Below are 25,187 nucleotides of genomic sequence, written 5' to 3'. Positions count from 1 at the left end.
AGTTAATGAAATGTGTCAACCCCCAGCCTTTGGACTGGTTTCCTGTTGAAAGATCTAGATACAAAATACAGTAATTGATTCTAAGCAATATGTGATTTAAACATTGAGCTACTGTAGTTTTAAGATGTCACTAATCCTTTTGTATTGTAGAAAAGTATATATCAATCTGATCACCCTTTTATCTGTTTACAGTTTTATTCTCTTATTTGCTTTCCTTCGTATCTTATGTCTGTTCCTAGTTTGTATTTATCTTTCAGGCCTAGATAGTTTGGGTTGAATTGCTGACAGGTCGTGTTTACAAGATCTTTACAAGATTTTTATTTTTATTTTTTGAGGGGAAAAAATGTTACTTGTTAAAGGGAGTTGGTTGAAAATATTAAAAAAGATGAGGCCGCGAGTCTCACAATCAAGTGTTCCTTGCAGTAATCCACAGTCACACTGGTTTAAAAAAGTGCAGCGCAGAAAGATAAAAAGGCACGCTGGCACGCTCTGGAAAGGCCTTATAGTACCATTCTGCGAAGGAGTAGCTTTTGAAGACTCCTTATTTTTTTTTATCCCTCCCCTCTCCAATCTCAGCCCACCCAGGAAAATAGCTCAGGCCAAGCAAGGTTCCCCTCTAACGAGCTGCACACTCAAAAGAATGACAGAATACTTTTAATGTATTTTACAAAGGGGGAGGGAAGCAAGATAAGGACCAAGAAAGATGCTGTAAGGAGAATAGTCTGCGTATGCACACAAAGCTTCAGAGCCACGTGCCTGCTGGATTAGAGAGGCACAGAAGAACCAAGTTTGACATCCCTCCTCAAGGTATTGCAGTCAATTTATAACCATGTTTTAAAGAGAAAACAGCAAGCAGGGCATGAGATGAACCTCCAGTCCTGGGAAGGAAGCACGAGGCAGCATATCAACAGGAATATCCTTGGCAAAATACTAAATAACTTAGGAGTTGGGCCTTCTAGCCTCCAGTCCTGAAAGCTCTGATTCTGTGTTTCTCCCAGAGCGAACATCTCTGTGATATTCCAAGTTTTCCACTAAGGAACTTTCTAGTTAGCTTTCCTGCATTTTTGTTTAGCGTGTCGCTTGGGCATCTCCCAACTAAATTCTGTGAGTCAAGGCAGAGGCTTCGATTGGCAGAAGCAATAGCCGCCGCCCCCAAAATTGAACCGCGACGTATAAAAGAAATGTTGCAAGACAGACGGCAAAAAACAGGATTTAAGAGGGTCGGAATATAGATCGGAAAACCAGTGGGACGACAGCTACTAGCCTGTTCCTGTCTGTCTTTTTTATACTGTACAACCAAGTTTGGGCCAAGACCTGGCTGGGGCTTTTCAAGGAAGCCTTAGGGTTACAGATAAAGGCACACTGTGCACGCTAAGCCCACTAGCTGTGATTGAGACTTCATATTCCTGCAACTATTTGGACTCTAGGAAGAAAATAACTTTGCAAGGCCCCCTGACCTGCCTCCCTCCTAGCCCACCCCCCTGCTCTGATTAAAGTGCTTGTGTTAAGAAGATGGTTGTGGCGGTGTGAGTTTTTCACGGAGACAGTCTCTGAGAGGTGGAGGGGTCCTCCGCAGGCAGGATTTCGATGCTGCTGTCCGGCTGGCTTGGGGAAATGCTGTCAGTCAAGTCCATTTCCTGCACCTGACTGGGTGACAGTGGCTGTGGGGAGCTGGCTGTGTCAATGCTGGAGGTGGGGGACTTGCTCTCGGAAAGGCCCAGCAGTTCTTGCACGTTACGTGGTAGATCCTGGCAGAAAGAAAACCCAAGACTTTAATAGGTAGCTTTTCCCCCCCTCGGGTTCAAATCGGGCATCCCCTAGTATGGTATGCTTAGGTCGCACACAAATTCCATGGCATACAGATACCCAAACAATTTCAGTGGCAAAGCCCTGCTTGAAATGTATTAGTTTTAGGCTTCAAAGCTTGGATCTCCGATAAAAGAGTTAAGTAGGTGGTCTTTTGTCTGCTTAAATTTTAGGCTAACAAAACGAACGTGACAAACTGATAAAATGTTACATGAACTACCCATTCACGGTCGCCAGATATGCGATCACCATTAGGTTTGACGGCATTAAAAAGGGGCAGGTCGAATCCCGAGTGCCGCGTAACAGAGTGAGTGCCTGTTACTCGTCCCAGCTTCTGCCAACCTAGCAGTTCGAAAGCAGGTAAAAATGCAAGTAGAAAAATAGGGACCACTACGGTGGGAAGGTAACAGCGTTCCGTGCGCCTTTGGCGTCTAGTCATGCCAGCCACATGACCACGGAGACATCCTCGGACAAGCGCTGGCTCTTCGGCTGTGAAACGGAGATGAGCACCGGCCCCTAGAGTCGGAAATGACTAGCACGCATGTGCGGGGGAACCTTTACCTTTTAAAGTATATATTTATATATTACTTCACAGTACTACAAGCAGTTTGATGTAGGAGTTAAGGCATCAGACTAGAAACCTGGAGATTGGGAGTTCCAGTCCTATCTTGGGCCAGTCACTTTCTCTCAACCCAGGAAAGGCAATGGCAAACCAATTCTGAAAAACCTTGCTAAGAAAGCTGCAGGGACTTGCCTCTGAAGGTTCCGGGAGCTAATAGGCTCAAAGACACAAATGCATGGGTGTGTAGATACAGATACACACACACACACACACACACACACACACACCCCAAACCTCATTGGGTTAAATACATAATACCTTGATTTGTACCAAACATCTACCGATCCCAAATGCTTGGGAAGGACTCGACAGGTGGATAAAATGCCAAATTCAGCCTAAACATCTGGCTGACTGTGCAGTGGACCATAATAATAATATTGTCCCATTTGCACACAAAGCACAAGATCAGCAACTGATAAGAACCTGGGAAAAACACTCAAGCAGCACAATGAAAACTGAGCATGCTTGGTGTCCACGTAATTCTGATAGCTGAATAGGAATTCTCCATCCTGCAACACTTTTGTCATGGATCTTGTAAGAACTATTGTTAATAACCACACATATAACCACACGACAGGTGGAGCACTTCCTGTGTTTTTTGAGGAGGGCAACATTCCACCTAGCCATTTTGGTCTCCCAGTAACGTCAGGTCCCAAAGCCACCAGGTTGCTCTCCATCTTGCTCAGCCTGAGTCTCAAACACAGGAAATGCTGAAGGTGAAAGCCAACAGCTATGCTAGCTAGAAATATTTAAGACATCCGGTTGGGAAACATTCTTTCAATCCAGTCGAAGTTGGATCATTATTTGGGCACTATCTTACACCTCCCCTCTTATTGTGGATGTCTGCCTATTGGCTCCAGAAAGGAGACTGCAGTAGGGAAGCTTCATGCCTCATTGGCAAAAAAACTCACTGGAGTAGAAAGCAACTGCCTGTAGATTGCCTCAGCCCGGCATAAGATGTCTTCCACGCTCATCTTCATGGTCAATTCATTAATATGCTTTGGAAAGACACAAAACAAAAAGAAGACACTCTGCTAATCACGAATGTAAAAAATCAACTGGACAGAAACGAATGGAACGGACTATACGAAAAAATCTTTCAGGAAAAAAGTATTTCCTGTAAACCGGAATGCATATTCCACGACGTTTGGGGAACCGTTATAAAAGGCATGTGGGAATTACCATATTTTCCGGCGTATAAGACGACTGGGCGTATAAGACGACCCCCTACATTTCCTGTTAAATTATAGGGTTTGGGCTATACTCGCCGTATAAGACTACCCCTCTTCCAACGCACACCAAATAAAAATTAAAAAACATATTTGATTTTAATGTGGTAATTTTAATTCAAATGCTTATGACATGCAGGTACTTAGTAGGAAAACTGTCACTTATAAACATAAGGCTGTTTGTCATCAAACATGTAAACATAAAACAGTGCAAGTGGATTAAACTTCTCCTAATTCACTCTAAAGCTTTCCATGCACAGACCAAATGGGAGATCCGCTCCAGGTTTTCCAGCCAGCCCGCCCAGTTCCTGAGTCAAATGTGTCCTTAGAGCTAAGCAGCTGCTCTGGATGCTGCATTCCCCACCTGCCTTTCAAGTTGCTCTTCAACTTTAGGAGGAAAGATGCCCAGACCCCAGCCTGTAAAAAATCACAGACTGCAGCTTCTTCTCCAATTGGTCCCGCTTTCCCTGCGCAGACCAAATGGGAGATCCGCTCCAGGTTTTCCAGCCAGCCCTGTCCCTAAAGTTTCAGCACGCGGTGTATAAGACGACCCCTGACTTTTGAGAAGATTTTCATGGGTTAAAAAGTCGAATTATACGCCAGAAAATACGGTAGGAATGTAAAAGCCAAAGCGAAAGACTTCTAGAAAACGACTTGAGATACAGTGAAGTAAATACATTATTTAACCTTAACCAAGCAAAGCAGCAGAAACTTTGCATAACAGCAGGGCACCCAACGACAGAAAATCTCAGTGGAAAAATGCACTGTTTTCCAGCACGCACGATGTCAAAATCCATTTATATCACATTCATAAATGTATGTTTAAAACATTATCCCCCCCCGCCATAGATTCTGCCATCTCCCGAGGAAGGAGGATCGCATGTGGATTCAGCCTGCCTTAAGTTATTTCAAAGACCAAGGGAAACCTTTTGAACTGGGGGAACAAAAGGGAGGGTTAGGGAAGAAGGCATCTGGCCTTTGTCTCCATTTGAATCTGTAAAGGAAGAAGGCAATAACTATAAAGATTCGAAGTTCCCTTTTTCCCACGAAAGGGACGACACGAAGTAAAATGATGGGGGGGGCTGATCAAATGGGGTTGAGGGAAGGGGGGTTGAACCGGGAACTCTTTATAAAGTTTCAACTTGTAAAACAATACCAAGTCCTGTCTTGTATTTCCACAACCAAGCATGTCCTAGTAAAAATTCCTTTTGGACTAGAACTGACTCCAAGAGTTTTTGTTTTCCTAAGACATGGATTGGGGTGGGTCCTGACACACAATTTGTCTTTCAGAAGCACACTACTAGCATAATTGGCCTGATGGGACGGGGTGGGATTGTTACTATGATTTTAATTTTAAATTTGTATTATTATGGGCACTGTTTAATCATGTTTTAATAATTTTAATTTTTTTGTACCTGTTTTTATGTATTGCCCTGTTAACCGCCCTGAGTCTCTTGAGAGAAGGGCGGTATATAAATTAAATAAATAAATAAATAAATAAATAATTCGGTATTTGTTCTTGTAAACTGGAACTGTGAATGGTACATGTCAATGCAAGGATAGAGTTCAAAGTCAAACCTATGCTATGATTTTAGGTTCCATCCTTATGAGTGAGAGATAAAGAGGAAAGCATTCATCTGCTCGGCCCTCACCTTGAGAATCTCGTTAAAGCCAAAACCGGAGTTCATAAGAGCCTGTCTCTCTGCATCCAGAATGCCACAAGCCACCAGCAGATGGAAATTGGGGCAAGGTAATTCCGTCCATAATACCTGGAATGAGGGACAGGAAGACAATTTAGACTGGGGAAGGGTATCAACTAGCAATACTGTTTACCACACTGCCTAATTCAGCACAATATTATGTGAGGGTGAAGGTTTGTTCTCTCCCAGCTTGTGGTTTGGTTTCCAAACATTTCATTACCAGGCTAGGTAACAACTTCAGGAGATTTTAGGGCAGGGGTGTCAAACTCACAACATCACATGACGCGTCGCGACGCATCGGACTTGTTTGCCATTGCCGGCAAAGGGGTGGGCGCAGTTTCGCTATGATGCATCCAGCCCATGGGCCGGCAGTTTGACACCCCAGGTTTAGGGGACCCGCAAGCTCATAGGACGAACCTTCACCCTCATCCTACACCCGAGCTACAGATATTCGCCACTATTGCAAACAATATTCTGTCTTTTCCCATCATCCATTGGACCATCTTATCCCTGAAGTGAACCTTGTTTGGCGAGGAAAAAAACAAAAAAGAAGACGTAGCTTGCCTGGTTCTATCATTTAATCTTCCCAAATCACTTTTTGCCACAGGACCAGATTTCAGCCAAGTTCCTCTGTGAGAAAACAACTGAGACTCAGGGAATCTACCTTTAATAGACTCCCCCCCCCTCTGAGAAACCATCCTTGTTAAATTCTATAGCAGGGCTTTTCAACCAGTGGTACGGGTACCACCTGTGGTACATTGGCACCTGGCAGGTGGTACACGACCATCCTCGAAAAGTGGTAGCGGGGGAGGGGAATGAGCTGAACCGGTGGCAGCACCGCACAAGCCTGAGCGAGAGACGGCTAGAGCTACAGGGCTGTCAGGGCTCAGCGGAAGTGCCAGGATCAGCGCTTCTTTGGGGCTGTCAGGGCTCAGCGGTAGCGCCAGGATCAGTGCCAGGCTCCAGCTGGAGCTCGGTGCTGATCCTGGGGCTTCTGCTGAGCCCAGAAGCAGCGCCGATCAGCTGGAATGTCGCAGCATCTCCAGGGTCTTGTGATTTACATTCAGATGCTTGGCAACTGATTCATATTTATGACGGTCACAGTGTCCCAGGGTCGTGTGAAGTGACCAAAACCTGCTGCAACCACCCAGCAGAGGGGGGTGGGGGAATAAAAACCAAATACCCTCCACCCCACCCCCGCTGCCAATCCTCAACAGAAGTGCTCGCAACAATGAAAACCTGGCAAGTGTCTTGCTCAGCTGTGGCTTGGGGGGCACTTTTTTCAGTGCCACTGTAACTTCAAACAGTCACTAAGCGAACTGTTGTAAGTCGAGGACTACCTGTACTTCATCATTTTTTTCCCTTTTTTGGGGGGGTCATCAAGTTTTTGACACCTTGCTAGACAACTAGTGGTACTCGGATGTTGCCATATCCTAAAAGTGGTACAGTGGGTGAAAAGGTTGAAAAGCCCTGTTTTATAGTACAGTTCTATGCCAAACGGAGAGGAAGAAAACTAGATTTATAAAAGCCCAAATCAAGAGCTGCTTATGAAGATCTTTCAGTCCACGCAGACTTATGAGACTTGCCTGATTTATCTACAGCAGGAAGGTGAGATGCAATGGTCGTACGTCGAAATTAATTGTCACCTTTTACTGAACTCCTCAGGAACTTTGCACAGTTCTCCTCTCCTTGCTAAGTAATGTTGTTGTATTGTTTACTAAACAAATTTATATATGGTTGCTCAGGGTGACTCCGGATAACTTACAACATTAAAAATCCACAACATAAAAACCATAAATCTCCACCATCACCACCCACCCAGCAACACATTGAGGCCGATCAAGTGGTTGGATCCACCTAACATCAATCTAAATGTGGATCTTTACTATGGTCAGGCCTGGTCAATATTCTGAACATTTTTTTTCTGCAGGCCTCCAATGAGGATACTCCACCCTAGGAATCTTATGGATCAAGTGATTTCCTGCGGATGCGTGGGAGATTTTTAGAGTGACCTACCGATAGTACAGCAGGTTGTTTCAATAGACACTGATCCTTGGAACTCAGAAATAAAAGGGGCACAAGATAGCTTCTGAGCATCAATTCCAAGGATGCTTTTAGCTTATCAAGGAGCTCTGGTAGAAAGTACAGGTCGTTCTTGGGTTACCACCCCTTGTTCAACAACTGTTCAGTGCTACGATGGCACTGAATACGGGGGAATCTACGTCTGGTCCATGAAGTTGCAGCCGTCGCAGCATCCCTGCAGTCATGTGATAGCAAGCTAGGTGTATGGAAAGGGATAACTCCCACGGCCAACTCACCACAGCCAACTCGCTGTGGGGACAAGTCACTACGGCCAACTCACTGCGAGACAACTCGCCCTCGGACAATTTTAACAATTCCATTTAATTTTTTTTTCAAACAAATTTTAAAAAATTTTTTAGTTTTTTGTCATTCGCATTTTATCTTGCCTCTCCTATTGCATCCTTTCTTTAATGATTCTCTTCCGCCATTTAGAGCCGTGGTGGCGCAGGGGTTAGAATGCAGTACTGCAGGCTACGTCTGCTGACTGCCAGCAGTTCGACAGTTTGATTTTCACCGGCTCGAGGTTGACTCAGCCTTCCGTCCTTCCGAGGTCGGTAAAATGAGGACCCAGATTGTTAGGGGCAAAATACTGACACTGCGAACCGCTTAGACAGGACTGTAAGGCACTGTGAAGAGGTAGAGAAGTCCAACTGCTAATGCTATTGCTATGATCTCTACATGGGGCTGCCCTTGAAGACCACCCGGAGGCTTCAACTGGTGCAGAGTGCAGCTGCACGGGTAGTGATGGGAGCACCCCGATACTCCCATATTACACCCCTCCTGCGTGAGCTGCACTGGCTACCGGTTGCCCTCCGGGTGAGATTTAAGGTGCTGGTACTTACCTTTAAAGCCCTACATGGCTTAGGCCCGGGATACTTGCAGGACCATCTGCTGCCAGGAACGAATTCCCATCGCCCAGTACGCTCACACAGAGAAGGCCTCCTCAGGGTACCGTCGGCTAGACAATGTCGGCCTGCGACCCCCAGGGGAAGAGCCTTCTCTGTGGGAGCGCCAGCCCTGTGGAACCAGCTCCCCCCTGAGCTTCGGATGGCCCAAGATCTCCGGTCCTTTCGCCGCGGCCTCAAAACACTCCTTTTCCACCTGGCTGACCTGGACTGACAGGGATTTTAATTATGTTTACAATTTTAACTCTAATCTTTAATTTATTTCAACTTTAAATTTTAATTTACTGTACAGAGACCTTTAATTTTTGTTGTTGTTAGCCGCCCTGAGTCCCTCGGGAGATAGGGCGGGATATAAGTCCCATTAATAAATAAATAAATAAAATAAATAAATATTTATTTGATATTACTGGAACTCTTGCCCCACAGTGAGTTCTCCCACAGCAACGTGGCCGTGGTGAGTTGGCTGCAGTGAATTGTCACAGACCCACAGGAGGTGCACTCATGGGATCATCATGAGGAATCTTCCCCACCAGCCTGCCCGTGCTGTAGCACCCACCGGTGGCCCCTGCCGTCCCACCCACATTTAGTAATGCTTACCCGCAGGACTCGCCCATCTGCAACTGTTATCTGCCAGCCGGCTTGCCTAGGATTCCAATCACATGAGGTCCGAGATTGCCATCGCTAGGCGATGCAGTCACACGACATTGTACTTTGTGACCACATTGCTTAGCCGTTCCAATCCCAGTTGCCATCATAACCTGAGGACTACCTGTACACTTAGGGAAGCGATGGAGAAAGACAGGGATTGAATCTAACCTAACCCAAGTACAGGTACATATCTGGGCTGATGTCATGGTGAGAAGAGGAGAAACAGTGTTTCTCTCTCGGCAGAATGGAGCGTCGCAAGCATTATGTCCAGCGGGTCCTAATTCAAAAGGGCCCATTTCTCTTTGGAGTAGAACGGGCAGGAAACGGCTAAGAAATCTGCCCATAAAACTGGCCATTATTCACTTAGATTTGGACTCCACAAAAGGGGATCCAGATAACGTGACTGCTGTGGTGTCTTGCAATGTGTATCTGGGATTCTTTCAGCTTATCGCCGCTCTCCAAGGAAGCGTTCTCTGCAAGATGAGGACTGACAGCCGCATGTTGAGATACCGTCTGAGAATGGCATACATGAAAATCTAAACTTGTTGCAGAAATGGCTGGAAAACAGTCCCACAAGTCTAACACTTCTTGCATCGGTAAATCTCCCTCGGACATTTCCCCACACTGTACCTGCAGTCCCACTGGTTTTCCCCAGTCAGTTTTCTCTTTTCCCTCCACCAATCCCCAAAATGAAACAAGTTATCACCCAGGTTTCCGCTTATCGTCCTGAGCTGAGTAAGAATTATTATTTTTCCCCAGTCTCACCTCCCAAAGCTGAAGAATTTCAGAGAAGGGAAATTCTCTCTTGAACCAGATCAAGATCCATCGGAAACAGAAACATAAGGTGCCAGACTCCTTCGAGTCTATGGGAAGCAGGAAAAATAGGACAGAAACAAAAGCAAAAGATGGAATTATGTAGATAGGTATTCATTAGCGTAAAATACATTTTTTGAGTTTTTAAAAAGAGTTGTAGGTCGAATTAAAGAAAGATGAAGAAGCCCCTAAATAATTAGATTTAACCATTCTTTTTAACATTACATGCAACAAAGAACCAAAACATAAACATCTCCATAGAAACAGAATCCCTTAATTTTTAACTTCTACACCTGTAATACACCTGTACCTAGGAAGTCACAGAGTGGGGGATCCAGCACTCTAAGAAGCAAGGTGAGCTGGGAAAGCTGGCGTTTCATGGACTCCTGGCTTTCTTCAAAATTGCGATGCTGCAAGCAGAAAACAGAAGACCGTGGGGAAAAACGGGTGGGGAGAAGTAATTATTGTTAAGTAAATGTACACGGGTAGTCCTCGACTTAACAACGATTCTTTTAGTGGCCGTTCAAAGTTACAGCAGCACTGAAAAAAGTGACTTCTGACCGTTTTTCACAGATACGATCGTTGCGCCATCCCCATGGTCACATGATCAAAATTCAGGCATTTGGCAACCGACTCATATTTATGACGGTTGCAGTGTCCCAGGGTCATGCGATCACCTTTTCTGACCTGACTAGCTAAATGGAGGAGGAAGCCAGATTATTCACTTAACAACTGTGTTACTAATTTAACAACTTAACAAGTGTGGTGAGAAAGCGCATAAAATGGGCCAAAACTCATTTAACAAATATCTCGCCTAGCAGCAGAAATGTTGGGCGATACTGTGGTCATAAGCCGAGGACTACCTATATACCAGCCTCTTCCCTAAAAGTAGTCCTCAAGGCTTAAAATACAAAACCAAGATTTATAATCCAAACACTTTTTTTAAAAAAAAATGAAACCAGTAGCAAATCAAGTCAAAGACCCACAGCTCTCCTGTAACTTTGAAAAATGTCTTAAAATGAGGGTAAAGATACATTAATTAAATTACAGTTACAAGGAAAGTTTTTGTTTTCCAATAAGTTGGGCTGACCCCAGACAGTCTACTCACCACCAGTTCCATGAAACCACAGAAGCACCAGAAGGCGTCGACTTCATTCTGGGTGATATAGAGAATGGGGGACAGGAGATCACTCATACCTTGTACGTACCCTGTTCAGGCAAGCAAAAGAAATAATGAGTTTTAATTTCTTAATCTGATGTGATTTTTTTTTCAAGCTTCAAATTAATGCTTATCTTTTCTGTGGGTGACTCTTTAAAAAAACCGACACCTTTTCCTGGGCTCACACAGTTCCAGGAAACGTGTCATTAAGAAAACGGTGATGAACGCTCTCTCTTTAATTCAAACGCATCTGGTGCTAGGCCACATGACTGCTAGCTCAGCGCCCTGCCCCCCCCCAAAAAAATTTGTGGCTTCTTTACGGAAACACCGACAGGTGTAAGATGCCCGTGTTCCCTCTGAAGCCCCTTTTTCTTTCAAACTGTACCTATTCCTTACTACCAGGGCTTTTTTTCTCATAGAACGCTCAGAACGGAGTTCCGGCACCTTTTTTGGATGGAACCTTGTAGGCTAGGCAAGTCGGGTTGTATGACGTGTGTGAGTTCCACCACCTTTTTCTTTTACAAAAAAAGCACTGCTTACTACCCATACTTCTGCTTCCTTCAATCTTTGTCCAGTAAGCTTCCAGAAGGCAATAGTTTCAATATTAAGCAAAAATCAAGAACATGGGGGCAGGACCTCAGACAGACAGGAGGGAAGTGCAAAAGTAACATTAGAAAATATTGCTTCATAGAAAGAGTAATGGAAGCTTGGAACCAACTTTCAGTGGAGGTAGTGGGTCAATCATCACTAACTTGAGTTTAAACATGCCTGGGATAAACGCATGTCTATCATCTGACCAAAATAAAATAAATAAAAGTAAAAAATAATAATAATAATGACTACAAACAAAAATAAATTAACGATGGACCACTTGGTGCCTTTCCGCCATCGGTTTTCTGTGTTTCTATGCTTCTGAGAGCCCCCTCTTAAGCCATGATGATTTCAACTGGTGCTCTTGCTTGGAACTCACCTAGATCAAAGTTGTACATGCAGTATGTCATCAGCACGTCATTCAACAGTACCAGTCCTGGATTCTCATTGCCCTCATAGAATTTGTTGTTTCTATCTGTCCGGCTGACATCTCTTTCTGCAAAGGCACCGCGACAAGTTTATAAAACTCACCTGTACTGCCCCTGACAAGGGACGTTCAGAAAGATAACTTAGGAAAGGAATTCGTGTTTTTTTTTTTAAAAAAAGGCAAACTAAATCAGGAAGGCAAAGCAATAAGGAAAGATGGAGGCATTATACCCCAAGAAAGAACAAATGGTCATATGCACAGCTTAGACCAGGGGTCGGCAACCATAAACACTCAAAGAGCCACTTGGACCCGTTTCCCAGAGGGGAAAAAAACACTGGGAGGGGGAAACATGATTGAAGAGTTTAATTAAAAAGAAATAGAGGATGCTGTGCATGAGTTCTCTCCCCCCCCCCCTCTCTCTCTCTCTCTCTCTTCCTCCCCTCTCTCCAATCTTCTCCTCACCTGGCAAGCTGGCTTCACGCTGTTCTGGACAAGCTGACATACATTCTTACTGGGCCGGCTCTCCTGCCCTGCTTTCTGCTGCTTCTTGTGGAGACCCAGCAAAGGCAGGAGCCCCACCCAATAATAAGCTTGTCAGCTTCTTGGAGAACAGCGTGAGTTACGCACACAGAGAGAAAGAGAGAGAGAGAGAGAAGGGAAGCACAAGTGCCTGTCTCTGTCTCTGCAAATGGCTAGGAGCCGCAAGAGAAGGCTGAAAGAGCTGCATGCGGCTCCAGAGCCGTGGGTTGCCGACCCGTGACTTAAGACAATTTAGATTAGAAAAAGGGTATTCCAAAACATTAGGACAAGCACCGGTGGGATTCAACAGAAATTAAAATTATGAATGAGGGTGCAAAAAAGTCAGAAATGAAGAGATCAGACTCATTGTCGTATAAATGAGGCGTGGTGGTGCAGCGGTTAGAATGCCGTATTGCAGGCTGACTCTACCCACCGCCAGGAGTTCAATCTTGACCAGCTTAAGGTTGCCTCAGCCTTCCATCCTTCCGAGGTCAGTAAAATGAGGACCTAGATCAGGGGTCTTCAAACTTGGCCAGGCATGCTGGCTGAGGAATTCTGGGAGTTGAAGTCCACAAGTCATGAAAGGGCCAAGTTTGAAGACCCCTGACCTAGATGGTTGGGAGCAGTAAACCACTTAAGAGAGGGCCGTAAAGCACTATGGAACGGTATATAAGTCTAAGTACTATCGTTATGATGTAGTGTACGAGAACTTGGAAATCACTTACTGAACCTCATTGGCAACAGATTCAGGCCAGATCAAAGGAAGCACTTATTTATTTAATGCATAATTCATTCATACAATATACTGTCAGAAGTAGTTGTGGCGGCTGCTATCATGGAAAGCTCTAAAAGATTCTGTCTCCTGTGCACTGATTATTAACTATTAACCAGAGCAGATAATGGGAGAAACCTCCACCTTCAAGGGGAAATCTACTTTGCAATATTAGATACTGGGAAACGATAAAGGAAGAAAGGATTGTGTTTAGAAGCATCTGGCTGTAATACAAGGATAATATGAATAGAATGACCTTGCTTTAGGCCAGTATTTCAGCATGGGTAAGAAAGTTGCCATTAAGAAAACCAAGATCATGGCACCCGGCCCTCTCAATTCCTGGCAAATAGATGGGGAAGAAATGGAAGTAGTGACAGATTTTATTTTCCTGGGCTCCAAGATCACCGCAGATGGGGACTGCAGCCAAGAAATTAAAAGACGCTTGCTCCTGGGGAGGAAAGCTGTGGCAAATCTAGACAGCACACTAAAAAGCAGAGCCATCACCCTGCCAACAAAAGTGCGTATAGTCAAGGCTATGGTCTTCCCAGTTGCAATGTAATGGCTGTGAAAGTTGGACCATAAGAAAGGCTGAGCACCAAAGAATTGAGGCCTTTGAACTATGGTGCTGGAGAAGACTCCTGCGAGTCCCTTGGACTGCAAGGCGATCAAACCAGTCAGTCCTAGAGATCAACCCTGACTGCTCTTTAGAAGGCCAGATCCTGAAGTTGAAACTCAGATACTTTGGCCACTTAATGAGAAGGAAGGACTCACTGGAGAAGAGCCTAATGCTGGGAAAGATCGAGGGCAATAGAAGAAAGGGATGACAGAGAATGAGGTGGCTGGATGGAGTCACTGAAGCAGTAGGCGTGAGCTTAAATGGACTCCAGAAGATGGTAGAGGAGAGGAAGGCCTGGAGGAACGTTGTCCATAGGGTCGCGATGAGTCGGACACAACTTCGCTACTAACAACAACAAGAAGAAAGTTGCGATTCTGACCACTGGCAAAAAAAAGATGGGCGACAACAAATCAGCCATGTGCCATTACTGACGGAAAGTAAACCTCAGACCAATCAAAACCAACAAGTAGAATTTATACCAACCGATAAGGCTGCGATAGCCCCGCAGTAAAGAGTTCCGCAGCTCCTGTTCCTCGCTGACCGACTTCCACTGTAATTTCATGCGGAAGTATTCGTCTCTGAGGAGAAGGATGAAGAGTGGAATGGGAAAATCAGCTCACCTCTGCAGACCTAAAAGTCCTTGCCAAGCCCCAGGACTAGTTCTCCTTGGGACAGGCCACACCCTGATGATGAATTTAGGCTCACGTTTTCCGCCTCACTTGCGCCTTGTTCTCCTCACTGGTGCTGCCCCAGGAATAATAGTTCAAAAGGTACTTCCACACTTCCTTACGTAATGACATGCTGAGACCCTGAAAGGGACCAAAGAAAAAAGAAAAAAAAAGTAATTCAAAGAAAGGAACCAATCAGCCAACTTATTATAGAACAAAGCACCTACTTTGCATCAATTCCAGGGCTTAAATCAGTGGCAAGAAACACAGTACAGGTGGTCCTCAGCTTGCAACTTGTGTATGACACACACACACACACACACCCCAATTTAAAATTCAGACAGCCCTTAACGGTCACATAATCACATTTTGGGCGTTGGCAACCGGCCTGCATTTAGGACTGTTTGCAGTGTCCTGCAGTCACATGACCGTGTTTTGGAGGTGTTTTGTTTTGTTTTTTTGCCAGAAACTGGCATTTACTTCCAGTTTCCAGCAAAATAATGCCAAATGTGGACAATGGATTGGCTATATAACAGTGCTCACTTTACAACCACCACATTCGCTTTAAAACGTCGTAAGTTGAGGACTACCTGTATCGTACTACTCTCATCAATGTAGATGGACATTCCAATAAACAGCCACTATAATCTCCTCTTGTTTTCTACTCCAGAAACATAAGGCATGCTGGTCCAGCTGTACTCCTTCCCACAAATCTCACCCCAGCAAAGATCCTCTTCCGCAACCCAATGGGATCCAGTACACGTCCATCGGGATCCAGATGCTGTTCCCATTCCTGCTCCGTAACAGGGGTCTCCCTTTGAACAGAGGGCCGTTCTCCTAGTTGTGCCTGCTGTTAGGAACAAAGTCAGCTAAAAAAACACAACTGTATCTGAAGAAGAAAAGGTCCTTAAGAGGGAAGGAAGGAGAAAGTATAATGATTAAAAGTTTCCTTTTGAATTAAAGGGGCATTGTAAAGCTGAAGAGCCTAAAGAACTCTTGCTATAGTCAAATGTGCCCACGTATTGCAAATGCTTTTCACACTGAGAAGTTCTAGAACAGACATGTCAAACACAAGGCCCAGGGGCCGGATCCGGCCCGCGAAGTGGTTTCATGTGGCCCGCGAAGCCATCCTGGAAACAGTGAGGGAACGGCCCCCACTGCCTTGGCCCTGGCCCAGAGACCCTCCTTCTGCCACAGACCCTCAGATCTGTCCCACTCCTGCCCAGGCCCCCATAGGCACCCTTGATGCGAACGATGTAGAGCTGGCCATGCCCACCCAGTAGGCCATACGCACTCTAGCCATGCCCACCCAGTAGGCCACGCCCACCCAGTAGGCCACACCCACCCTGGCCATACCCACCCGGCCCCTTGAGGGCAACCGCAATGCTGATGTGGCCCTCAATGAAATTGAGTTTGACACCCCTGTTCTAGAAGTTTCACAGTGGTAGATCTAGCAAACAATGGAGAAATTCTGTTGTGGATCTGTTAACTACAGTGGTACCTTGGTACTCGTCAAAAATTAGTTCTGGGAGGCGCAATGGATACTAAAAACAATGAGTTCCAAACAAAGCATGTAATTAATATGTGATCCTTTGCTTTGGCTGGAAAGGGTTGGGAGTCACAAGACAGCCGCCACCGACAAGTTCTAGCGTGAGTGCCAAACAAATGAGAAGTACTGGGACAAACTTTTCATATCAAAATGCATCGAGTAAAGCAATCGAGGACCAAAGTACCACTGTATTTTCTTTTGTTTAATCATGTTCAGTTATTTTTAAGAGCGTAATGTTTTGAAGGAAGCTTATAGAGTACATATATTAGCATAATATAACTATCTTCAGTATAATCAGCTCTTCAAGCCAGTTCCAAGTATGACACATTTTAAAATGCCCTCAACAAATATCATTCAGTTAAAATTCAGAAAGCACAAATGTAAGGCTTTAAATCCTCTTAAGAGCAACCACAACTGTCATTTTTGCTGGAAGGAATCTATAAGTTAAGGGCTATCACCCAGAAGCTGCATCTTCTCAGTCCTACAAAATTTAGTGACCTTGGACGCCAGCTGCTACTACTACTACTACTACTACTACAGCAGCTTCACACTGGGTGTGAAGTTTATTAAGCCCTCATGAATCTCTTGTGTAAGTCACTCCACTGATGGAAAGACTAGATCAGGCAAAATTTGACACACTGATAGACGAAGATATGAAACTGACAGATGCATGTGTAAACATGACAAGACAGCACAAACCACTTTAGCAAACTAGCTGCCGTTCCTCCTACACATTCTTTGGGAGATCTGCTCTAAGGCTGACATTGGACCTTTTACGTTTCTGTGTTTAAAGACAAGTCTGGCTGACCTTTGATTAAGGGAAAGGGATTTCCTTCAAAGAGTTCATTTGTAGCCTGCCACTTCTGCAGTGTCCCACTTGTTGCTTTTCTACAAGCTTCCCCCCCACACACACACACACGCACAACATAGCCAAATCTTCGGCAACTCTATGGCAGTTGGAGGAAATGGGTGGCAGAAAGGATAACTAAACATTCCTTGAGCCAGAAAAACACTTCTTCCTCTTTGACTGGTTGCCATTTCTCCTACTCTCTGCCAGCCCTCAAAACTGCCTATTTCAACACTCACACAGGTGATGACTTCAAAGCCTGTCTCTTCCTCCACATTGGCAGCCGCTGAGTCACTCTGGGAATGGTGGGCAAGTCCATCTTCCTGGTGCAGAGCTCCACGGAAGAAATTGGTAACTTTGGAGAAGCCCCCAAAGGTGGCAGCATAAGGATCCTGCAGGAATCGCTGGGAGGAAAAAAACAACTGTGGTTACAGCTACAGGTGGAGCTCATTTACCGACTGTCTCACTTAGCAACCGTTCAAAGGTACAACGGTGTAAAAAAATAAAAATAAAAAAGGCTTCGCAACCAGCAAACACTGTAGCCTTCCAGTCATGTGATCACCATTTGCGTGCTTCACAAGCTGGCTTGCAATAAGAGTTCCTAGAGAAGGAGGAAGCAAAATCGTTTAGGCACAGTCACGTGATGTTTCGCTTAGCAACTGTAACACTGGACAGTAGAGTTGCCAGTCCCAATTTTTGATCGCTAAGGGAGGACTTACCCGTTAAAACTTCACTGCATCAAATCCATGTTGCATATTATTCATAATACCTAATTAACCTGTGATCTAGGAGTGCTCTGTGCTAGTCATCTCGGTAGCACTCATGTATCTGAATCTCTGCAGTTAGTACTCAGGATATAATCACAGCCCTCTCCAATGTAAATAGCTGCTAGTGGTGTGAAGAGCTGCTGAAGTGGATAAACCACTTTTTCAACTATCAGTCTATCATCCACTTCCTGGAACTTGAATTCAAATCATGTTTGCCCAGAACCTGATGGTGCAACTTTACACATTTCAAACATTAACAGAGGGATAGAATCAAGATTACATGAAGTCTTAATGTTGTTGTTGTTAGCTGCGAAGTTGTGTCCGACCCATCGCGACCCCATGGACAACGTTCCTCCAGGCTTTCCTGTCCTCTACCATCTTCTGGAGTCCATTTAAGCTCACGCCTACTGCTTCAGTGAACTCCATCCAGCCACCTCATTCTCTGTCCTCCCCTTCTTCTCTTGCCCTCAACCTTTCCCAGCATGAGGCTCTTCTCCAGTGAGTCCTTCCTTCTCATTAGGTGGCCAAAGTATTTGAGTTTCAACTTCAGGATCTGGCCTTCTGAAGAGCAGTCAGGGTTGATCTCCTCCAGGACTGACCGGTTTGATCGCCTTGCAGTCCAAGGGACTCGCAGGAGTCTTCTCCAGCACCATAGTTCAAAGGCCTCGATTCTTTGGCGCTCAGCCTTTCTTATGGTCCAACTTTCACTGCCGTACATTGCAACTGGGAAGACCATAGCCTTGACTATATGCACTTTTGTTGACAGGGTCAACAGTCTTAATACTGCCTTATAAAGCCTTGGTAAGACACACCTGGAATACTGCATCCAGTTTTGGTCAACATGATATAAAAAAGATGCTGAGAATCTGGAAAGAGTGCAGAGAAGAGCAAGAAAGAGGACTGGAGGTTAAAACATGAAGAATGACTGCAGGAATTGGGTATGTCTAGTCCGGTGAAAAGGAAGACTAGCGGTGACTTGATAGCAGCATTCCAATATTTGAGGAGCTGCCATAAAGAAGAGGGGGTCAACTTATTTTCCAAAGCACCAGAAAACAAGACAAGCAATGGATAGAAACAAACCAAGACCTAGGACTAAGGAGAAATTTTCTAACAGTGAGAACAATTAACCAGTGGAACAACTTGCCTCCAGAAGTTGTTGGTGCTCCATCACTGGAAGCTTTTAAGAAGAGATTGGACAGCCATTTGTCTGAAATGGTATAGGGTCTCCTGCTTGAGCAGGGGTTGGACTAGAAGACCTCCGAGGTCCCTTCCAACTCTGATGATGTTCTATGGTCTCTATTTCTAGTTCTATGCAATCTTTGTAGATATTCTTATAACCACTTTTGGATGCAGGAGTTGAAAAATCTAGTACAAATCAAAATATCCAGTCTGCTTGAGTTTTCAAAAAAATCAAAGACACAGTTCTGGATTCTCACTTGCTGGCTTATCATCTAACTCAGTATTTCTCAACTTTGGCAACTTTAAGATGTCTGGACTCCAAGAATTCCCCAGATATCATGGCTGGCTGGGGAATTCTGCGCATTAAAAGTCCAGAAAGTCTTAAACTTGCCAAGGATGAGAAACACTGATCTAACTATTTAAACTAACTCCATCTCCCTGCTAAAGAGGGTGCACAATGCCTTTATTGTGGATTTGATCCCTTTTGGTTGAAAATCAAGCACGTAGCTATTCCCAAAGCATTCCAGCATTCCTAAACCAAGGCTTCTGCCTCAAACAAACAAACAAACCCCATGTTAACAGCTTGTCCTTTCTCCCCCACAAAGCCCCATTATTCTGTTTTTAAGGTAAAAAGGTAAAGGTTCCCCCGCACATGCGTGCTAGTCGTTTCCGACTCTAGGGGCCGGTGCTCATCTCCGTTTCAAAGCCGAAGAGCCAGCGCTTGTCCAAGGACGTCTCCGTGGTCATGTGGCTGGCATGACTAGATGCCAAAGGCTCACGGAACGCCGTTACCTTCCCACCGTAGTGGCTCAGTGGGTTAGGACGCTGAGCTTGTCGATCAGAAGGTCGGCAGTTTGGCGGGTCGAATCCCGAGTGCCGCGTAACAGAGTGAGCGCCTGTTACTCGTCCCAGCTTCTGCCCACCTAGCAGTTCGAAAGCACGTAAAAATGCAAGTAGAAAAATAGGGACCACTACGGTGGGAAGGTAACATTCTGTTTTTAGTTTTCCTTTATTGCCTTTCCAGGGTATGTGACTCCAGATAAGTCCCTTCAGAAAACAGTCTCACCGATACTAGGTTTGATGAATTGTCGTCAAAGAGTTGAAGCTCATCAAAGGAATGAGAAAGGGCGTCTGAATCATGTGTATAAACCAGGTAGAGTCGAGAATCTTTGGGAGAGCTACAAGAAAGAAAACAAAAGGAAATGATTTTATTTTATTTTTTAATCTGGAGGAGGGTTTCAACACTGGGATACATGGTATTGTTGGGGGGGGGAGGGGTTCCATTATATTTTTTCACTGTTTGCAAGAATGAAAATTATCACAATATAAAATACAGATGAAAACAAAGATGACAGGAAAAATGGGGAAGAAAAGAGGAAAAAAAAGAAAGCTACAGGGCAAAGGGGGAAAGAAAAATGAAAGCACCGACTTCCAACTTTTTTTACAGTACAGGGAAGTCCAGAATAGAATTACACCCTCAACTTTTTACTTTACCAGCTTAACAAGTACTAGCCATTTCTATAAAAACAAGCTAGATTAACCATTATCAAAGTTCTTTTTTTTCCCCCAGTCTTAAGCACAAAGTCTAGAAGCAGTTTCCAAGTAGAAACAACGCTGGATATGTTCTTCCTAATTAAAACAGTTTTGCCATTTCTGCTAGCACCATCACTTTTTCCATCCTTTCTTCTGTTATGGGATTGACGTAACTTTCCATTACTGTGCACATAGAATTCTCACTGCTCTCAACACCTACAATAACAAAGTTCCAGATCTTCTTTTTTAACTCCTGTTGGGTCCGTCATGTATTTCAAAGTCCTTCTGGAACTATTCTACTTCTAACTACAGTTGGAGATTCCTATATTTTAACTGCTCTTTGCTACACAAAGAAAACTAGCACATTGGAGGAACTGCTTTTGCTTTACTCTTTCCCTTAAGTACTATAGACCAAGGTTCCTTTACTTTACATGCAGGAGCAAAACTGCATGTAATTAGAATGCTTAGAAACTGCATTTCTCTTATAAAAATGTCCACAACCTGCGTCGCGTGCTATCTGCTCTAATAATCTGAAGCTACATAGAATGGTCTCTAAAATCTGGTTCTTATTCAGTTGTGAAGAAAGCATTTGATTCATTTGAACAGGACAGGGGGGAAAGGGCACCCCATAGTCACTCAGCCCTTCAGATGACTACAAGAAATCCCAAATAAACTGGGATAACCAGATTTTGCTTACTGTTGCTTCTCAGAATACCTGGGCCTTACTTGAAACGTAGCCAGCACTTTGCTCAAAGCATCCAAAGAAATAAAGAATAATGTCGACCTTGACTCCTTCCCAGACCTCCCAGACCTTGACTCCCATGACCTTGACTTCATGGACAAATTCAAATGGTTTCCTTGCCAACAGTGTAAAAGTGGTTTGCTACCGCTTTCCTCCTGGATGTTTTTCCTCATTTCCTAACTTGATCTATAGCCTTGGGATGTCCCGGTATCTAACAAAAAGGCTTTCAAAACTCACTTTCAGAAGCTGATATTAGAAAACATTCCCCCCCCCCCCGGTTCCATGCAATGTGTTTAAACCAGATGGTGAATACAAACAAGAGGTTGTGGTGTAATCTCACTCACGTGGCTAATATAACATATTTGCAAATAGCTTTGAGAAGGGCCTTTGTGCCTCCACGGTGGAAATGCAGAGCTTGAATGGAAATGCCTTCTTTGGTGATGAAGATGAGATACGACCAACCGAGGCCTGGTTTACTCTTACGGATGGATTTCAGCTCAGACAAGCTGAGAGAGAAGGCCCACTGACCTCGGGGGACTGGAGATTTTGGCCCAGAAACTAGTAGAGGAAAACAAGACAGGAAAAGCACAGTGACAAAGGACAGAAGAAACTGGAAACAAAATTTCTAGCTGCCGTCTTTCTCTCATCCCCATCTTCCATTCCTCATTCCAACTTCATCAGCAAGCCTAGACACACCCAAATGAAATTCATAAAAGGAAGCTAAGTGCTTCTTCTTTCAATTTACCAGCTGTTTCCTCCTCGACCTGAGACCTCGTCCCCACTGTACTGATTACAGCCCAGTCTGGTTCATATCCTGGATCAAAGTGTTCTTCCTCGGCTTGGGAGCCAATGGTATCCTAGTAAAGAGAAAACAAGTTAGAGGACATTTCTATGTTTTTAATTATGTCCCTCATAGCGTCTTCAGGGCAATGCACCCTTTAGGTCCTATTCTCACCAAGTAACATCTGAGCAAGAAAAGAGAAGTACAAACTTTTCTTGTAAAGTAGATACTAATTTGAATTTGCTCTTCTAAAATAGAGGATCTGATTCCTAGGAATCGGAATAAAGGAACTGCACAAGGGGAATTGTGGCAAAAAAATCAATAGTCTGATACCCTCTTTTCCAACTAACAAATTTTATTGAATTCTCACGCCACTCACAAAAGCTTACTCCACTCAACCAGATTTGTTAGTCAGAAAAGACGCTACAAGATTCTTTCAGAACAAAGGACAATGAGATAGAATTCCAGCAATTTATTCAACATAATCTTTCTTATGAGAGAGGAAAAAGGCAGTGCATTTTGTCCATCAAGAACGTAGAAACCATTAAAAAAAAATCTTCCTCCACCCTGAAGAAGCCACATAAGACTACCAAATGCTGTCACAACTTTGATCAACCTTTCCTGAACATTTGTTCTGGTTTATGTTATCATACGAGACAGTTTCTGTTCAGTAAACTCCCACAATATCTCTTATTTGACAACTAGAAGAAGGACTACTGCCTTGTCTGCAGAGTAGAAGAGAACCACTGAGCATTCTAGCCTAACTTCCCTGATTGCCAATTTTATGTTGAAAAAAGCACAAAGTATACTTGCATTTGCGTCCTAAAAAATATTAAAAGCATACAAATATTTATTCAGTGTTTCAGATCTATCCAAACCTGCTGGGGTAAGACACCACAAGAATAGCCATACACGTAGTTCTCAACTTATGACCAGTCACTTAGCAACCATTCAAAGTTCCGACGGACCTACTTCTGACGGTCACTCCTGCCTGCATCACGATTGCACTTTGGGTGCTCTGCAACCAGGCAACACTTACAACTGTTTGCAGCGCTCCACTGTCACATGACGTTTTACCAAAAATCCAGCATTTACTTTTTACTTCTGGTTTTTTTGGCAAAATTGCACTCATAGCAAACCACTGATTTGTTTAATGGCTGCTGCAAAAAAGGTTGTGAAATCATGTCTGTACTGTGACCGACCCATTTTACAACTGTCACAAATTATAACCGTGATGGGCAAGCTCTGTTATGATACAGGACTATAATAATTCTGGTAGAATTTAAGGCATATATAATTGAAACCCAAGCATCGTTTTATATTCTTCTAACTATTTTCCTCAACAGATTAAGGGTCTTTTTTTTTACTGTTAGATAGACCGAAAAGATACCACAACATATTGCTCTGCAAAGAACGAACAACTTATACAGTGCTTGATAATAAAAAAAACACTAATCTAAAGAAATGTATTTGTACTTCTGCCAAAACATTGAGAGCAAATATGTTGCAGAGTTTAATACATATAGGCAGAGGATTAAATCAGCAGAAAATCTTACCTTTTTGGTGTACATGATTTGAGCAATATCTGAAGATTCTTCCACAGGGGTCCATTGTAGTAAAGTATCTGAACCCTGAATAAAAAGAAAAAAAGCATAATAAAATATCCCAACAAAATCTCTCATTCCAAAACTTGAATCTCAAACTTTGAAATTTAAGGAATCAAAGGAGTGTTGAATTTTACTTTTTGCTTTTTGAAAAGTAATATGATGCATAAATACAGAAATGCTGCTCATGCCCCACTTTGTTTTCTAAAATAACATCACAACCTGCTTAATGCTTTTTGATACACACTGCTTAAATCATAAAGTGCTGGAAATTTAGAGTTTCTTGTGAAATAATTAAATCTTTTATGTGCAACATAAACTACTATTTGTGCACATGCATTAATATACCATACAGGTAGTCTTCATTTAACAATTGCCTCATTTAGCTACCTTTTGCATTTACGATAGTGATAAAAAAGTAACTTTGCAACCAGACCTCACAATGTATAGCTTTTTCAGGTCTGCAAATCAAAGGAAAACTAAAGTAAGACCATAACATTGTGATCTTATGTAACACATTTTTTTAACAACCGAATTGCCAGTCCCAATTGTGGTCACTAAATGAGGACAGCTTGTAGCATGAACAAACTGTTACGCCCTTGGACTCAAATATGACGCTTCCAGTCTTCTGACCAGTTTTGTTCAAATGAATCCTACCTACCTTTAACCACAATGTCGCAATGAGTCAATGTGACAAAACTACAAAAGCCTCAGATTCTTCCACAAGCATCAAAAAAAGGAAAAGAGAAAAGTCTTGAGCCTGCATTTAACGGTAAATAGGACTGAACACAATGCCCCAACATAAGCAATATCCCAATATAACCAATTTTCCCACCACGACCACAGAGCCTCCCGCTTCAGTTTACAATCCAATCGGCAACCTGTCTCGACCCACCTTCTCAATGATGCGGATAACTCCCGGAATGAGGGAATCTTGGTCAGGATGCCGCTTTGCACTGGTGTGTAAATAGACCCCATCTTTCTCAAATGCAACCTGCAAAAAGTCAGAAGGAAAGGAATGGAAGGGGCAGGAAAAGAAGCAGAATTCCACTCCTCCAGTTTGTCTGGTTTTCCCCAATGTGCAGCTCAGGTAACCAGATCCAGGCTCCTTTAAGTGGTTTATTGTCAAAGCCTCAAAACAAAAGGGGGGGGGGGGAAACCCCACCATTTTATATAACCGTAACGCTGATAACCAACCTCTATATATACTACAGGGAGGGAAAGAGGGGGAGTCTCAATACATCTAGGAGAAATATCACGTCTCCCTGTTCCAAGACGGAAGAAAGCACATTTCCCCATTTCTAACAAAACCACAGTTTCCATACGGAGTGACACAGCCGGCCCTCGACTCCCGGGGAATCATTTTCAGCTCATGCTGGGATTAAAACAACCACCACCACCACCACCAATCCCCTTTTCCTTTGACAGCCCGTTTTTTGCTTCGCGGAGCCTAACGAGCACCCTCCCGGAGGATTAAAGACCTCTCTTACCCTGCAGCCCGCTAACTCCATTCTCCCTGACAGCTACTTCCTGAAAAACAAACACGTCATTTCCTGCTCCGATTGACCCGATTGGGTTTGTTTGTGTTTTTTTTTTATTAAAAAAAATGTCTTGAAGCCGTCATCATT

At 43.8% G+C, this 25,187-nt stretch overlaps 1 protein-coding gene across 2 annotated transcripts; it reads right to left on the bottom strand.

Moving 5' to 3' along the window:
- Window positions 1–637: 637 nt before the first annotated feature.
- LOC308677736 (TBC1 domain family member 17-like) lies at window positions 638–25,090 on the bottom strand. 2 transcript variants are annotated; one of them, XM_081344390.1, is made up of 17 exons: window positions 25,050–25,090; window positions 24,455–24,553; window positions 23,512–23,586; window positions 21,920–22,031; window positions 21,519–21,732; window positions 19,966–20,077; window positions 17,193–17,357; window positions 15,276–15,404; window positions 14,595–14,698; window positions 14,373–14,467; window positions 11,935–12,051; window positions 10,914–11,014; window positions 10,116–10,215; window positions 9,758–9,855; window positions 5,310–5,426; window positions 3,340–3,426; window positions 638–1,748 (listed from the first exon to the last, which is right to left on the bottom strand). In XM_081344390.1, exons 1-17 carry the CDS (start codon window positions 25,068–25,070, stop codon window positions 1,536–1,538), a joined length of 1,959 nt encoding a protein of 652 aa, XP_081200516.1. In that variant the 5' UTR covers window positions 25,071–25,090; the 3' UTR covers window positions 638–1,535. The 2 variants fall into 2 exon arrangements, with proteins under 2 accessions (XP_081200516.1, XP_081200517.1); XM_081344391.1 differs by having other exon boundaries at window positions 15,276–15,407; window positions 25,050–25,085.
- Between the last annotated feature and the right edge of the window lie 97 nt (window positions 25,091–25,187).

This window comes from Vipera berus (genome assembly GCF_964194415.1).
Source record: "Vipera berus genome assembly, chromosome: Z".
NCBI lineage: Eukaryota > Metazoa > Chordata > Lepidosauria > Squamata > Viperidae > Vipera > Vipera berus.
Note: the sequence above shows the minus strand (reverse complement) of the source record. Positions and strands in the feature narration are given on the sequence as shown.

Coding starts and splice junctions, on each gene's coding strand:
- LOC308677736 (XM_081344391.1), bottom strand. CDS start 25,070: ATGGAGTTAGCGGGCTGCAGG. Junction 15,408..17,192: donor GCTTTGAAGTCATCACCTGT/GTGAGTGTTGAA, acceptor TGTTCCTAACAG/CAGGCACAACTAGGAGAACG. Junction 12,052..14,372: donor GGGCTATCGCAGCCTTATCG/GTTGGTATAAAT, acceptor GTGCCTTTGCAG/AAAGAGATGTCAGCCGGACA.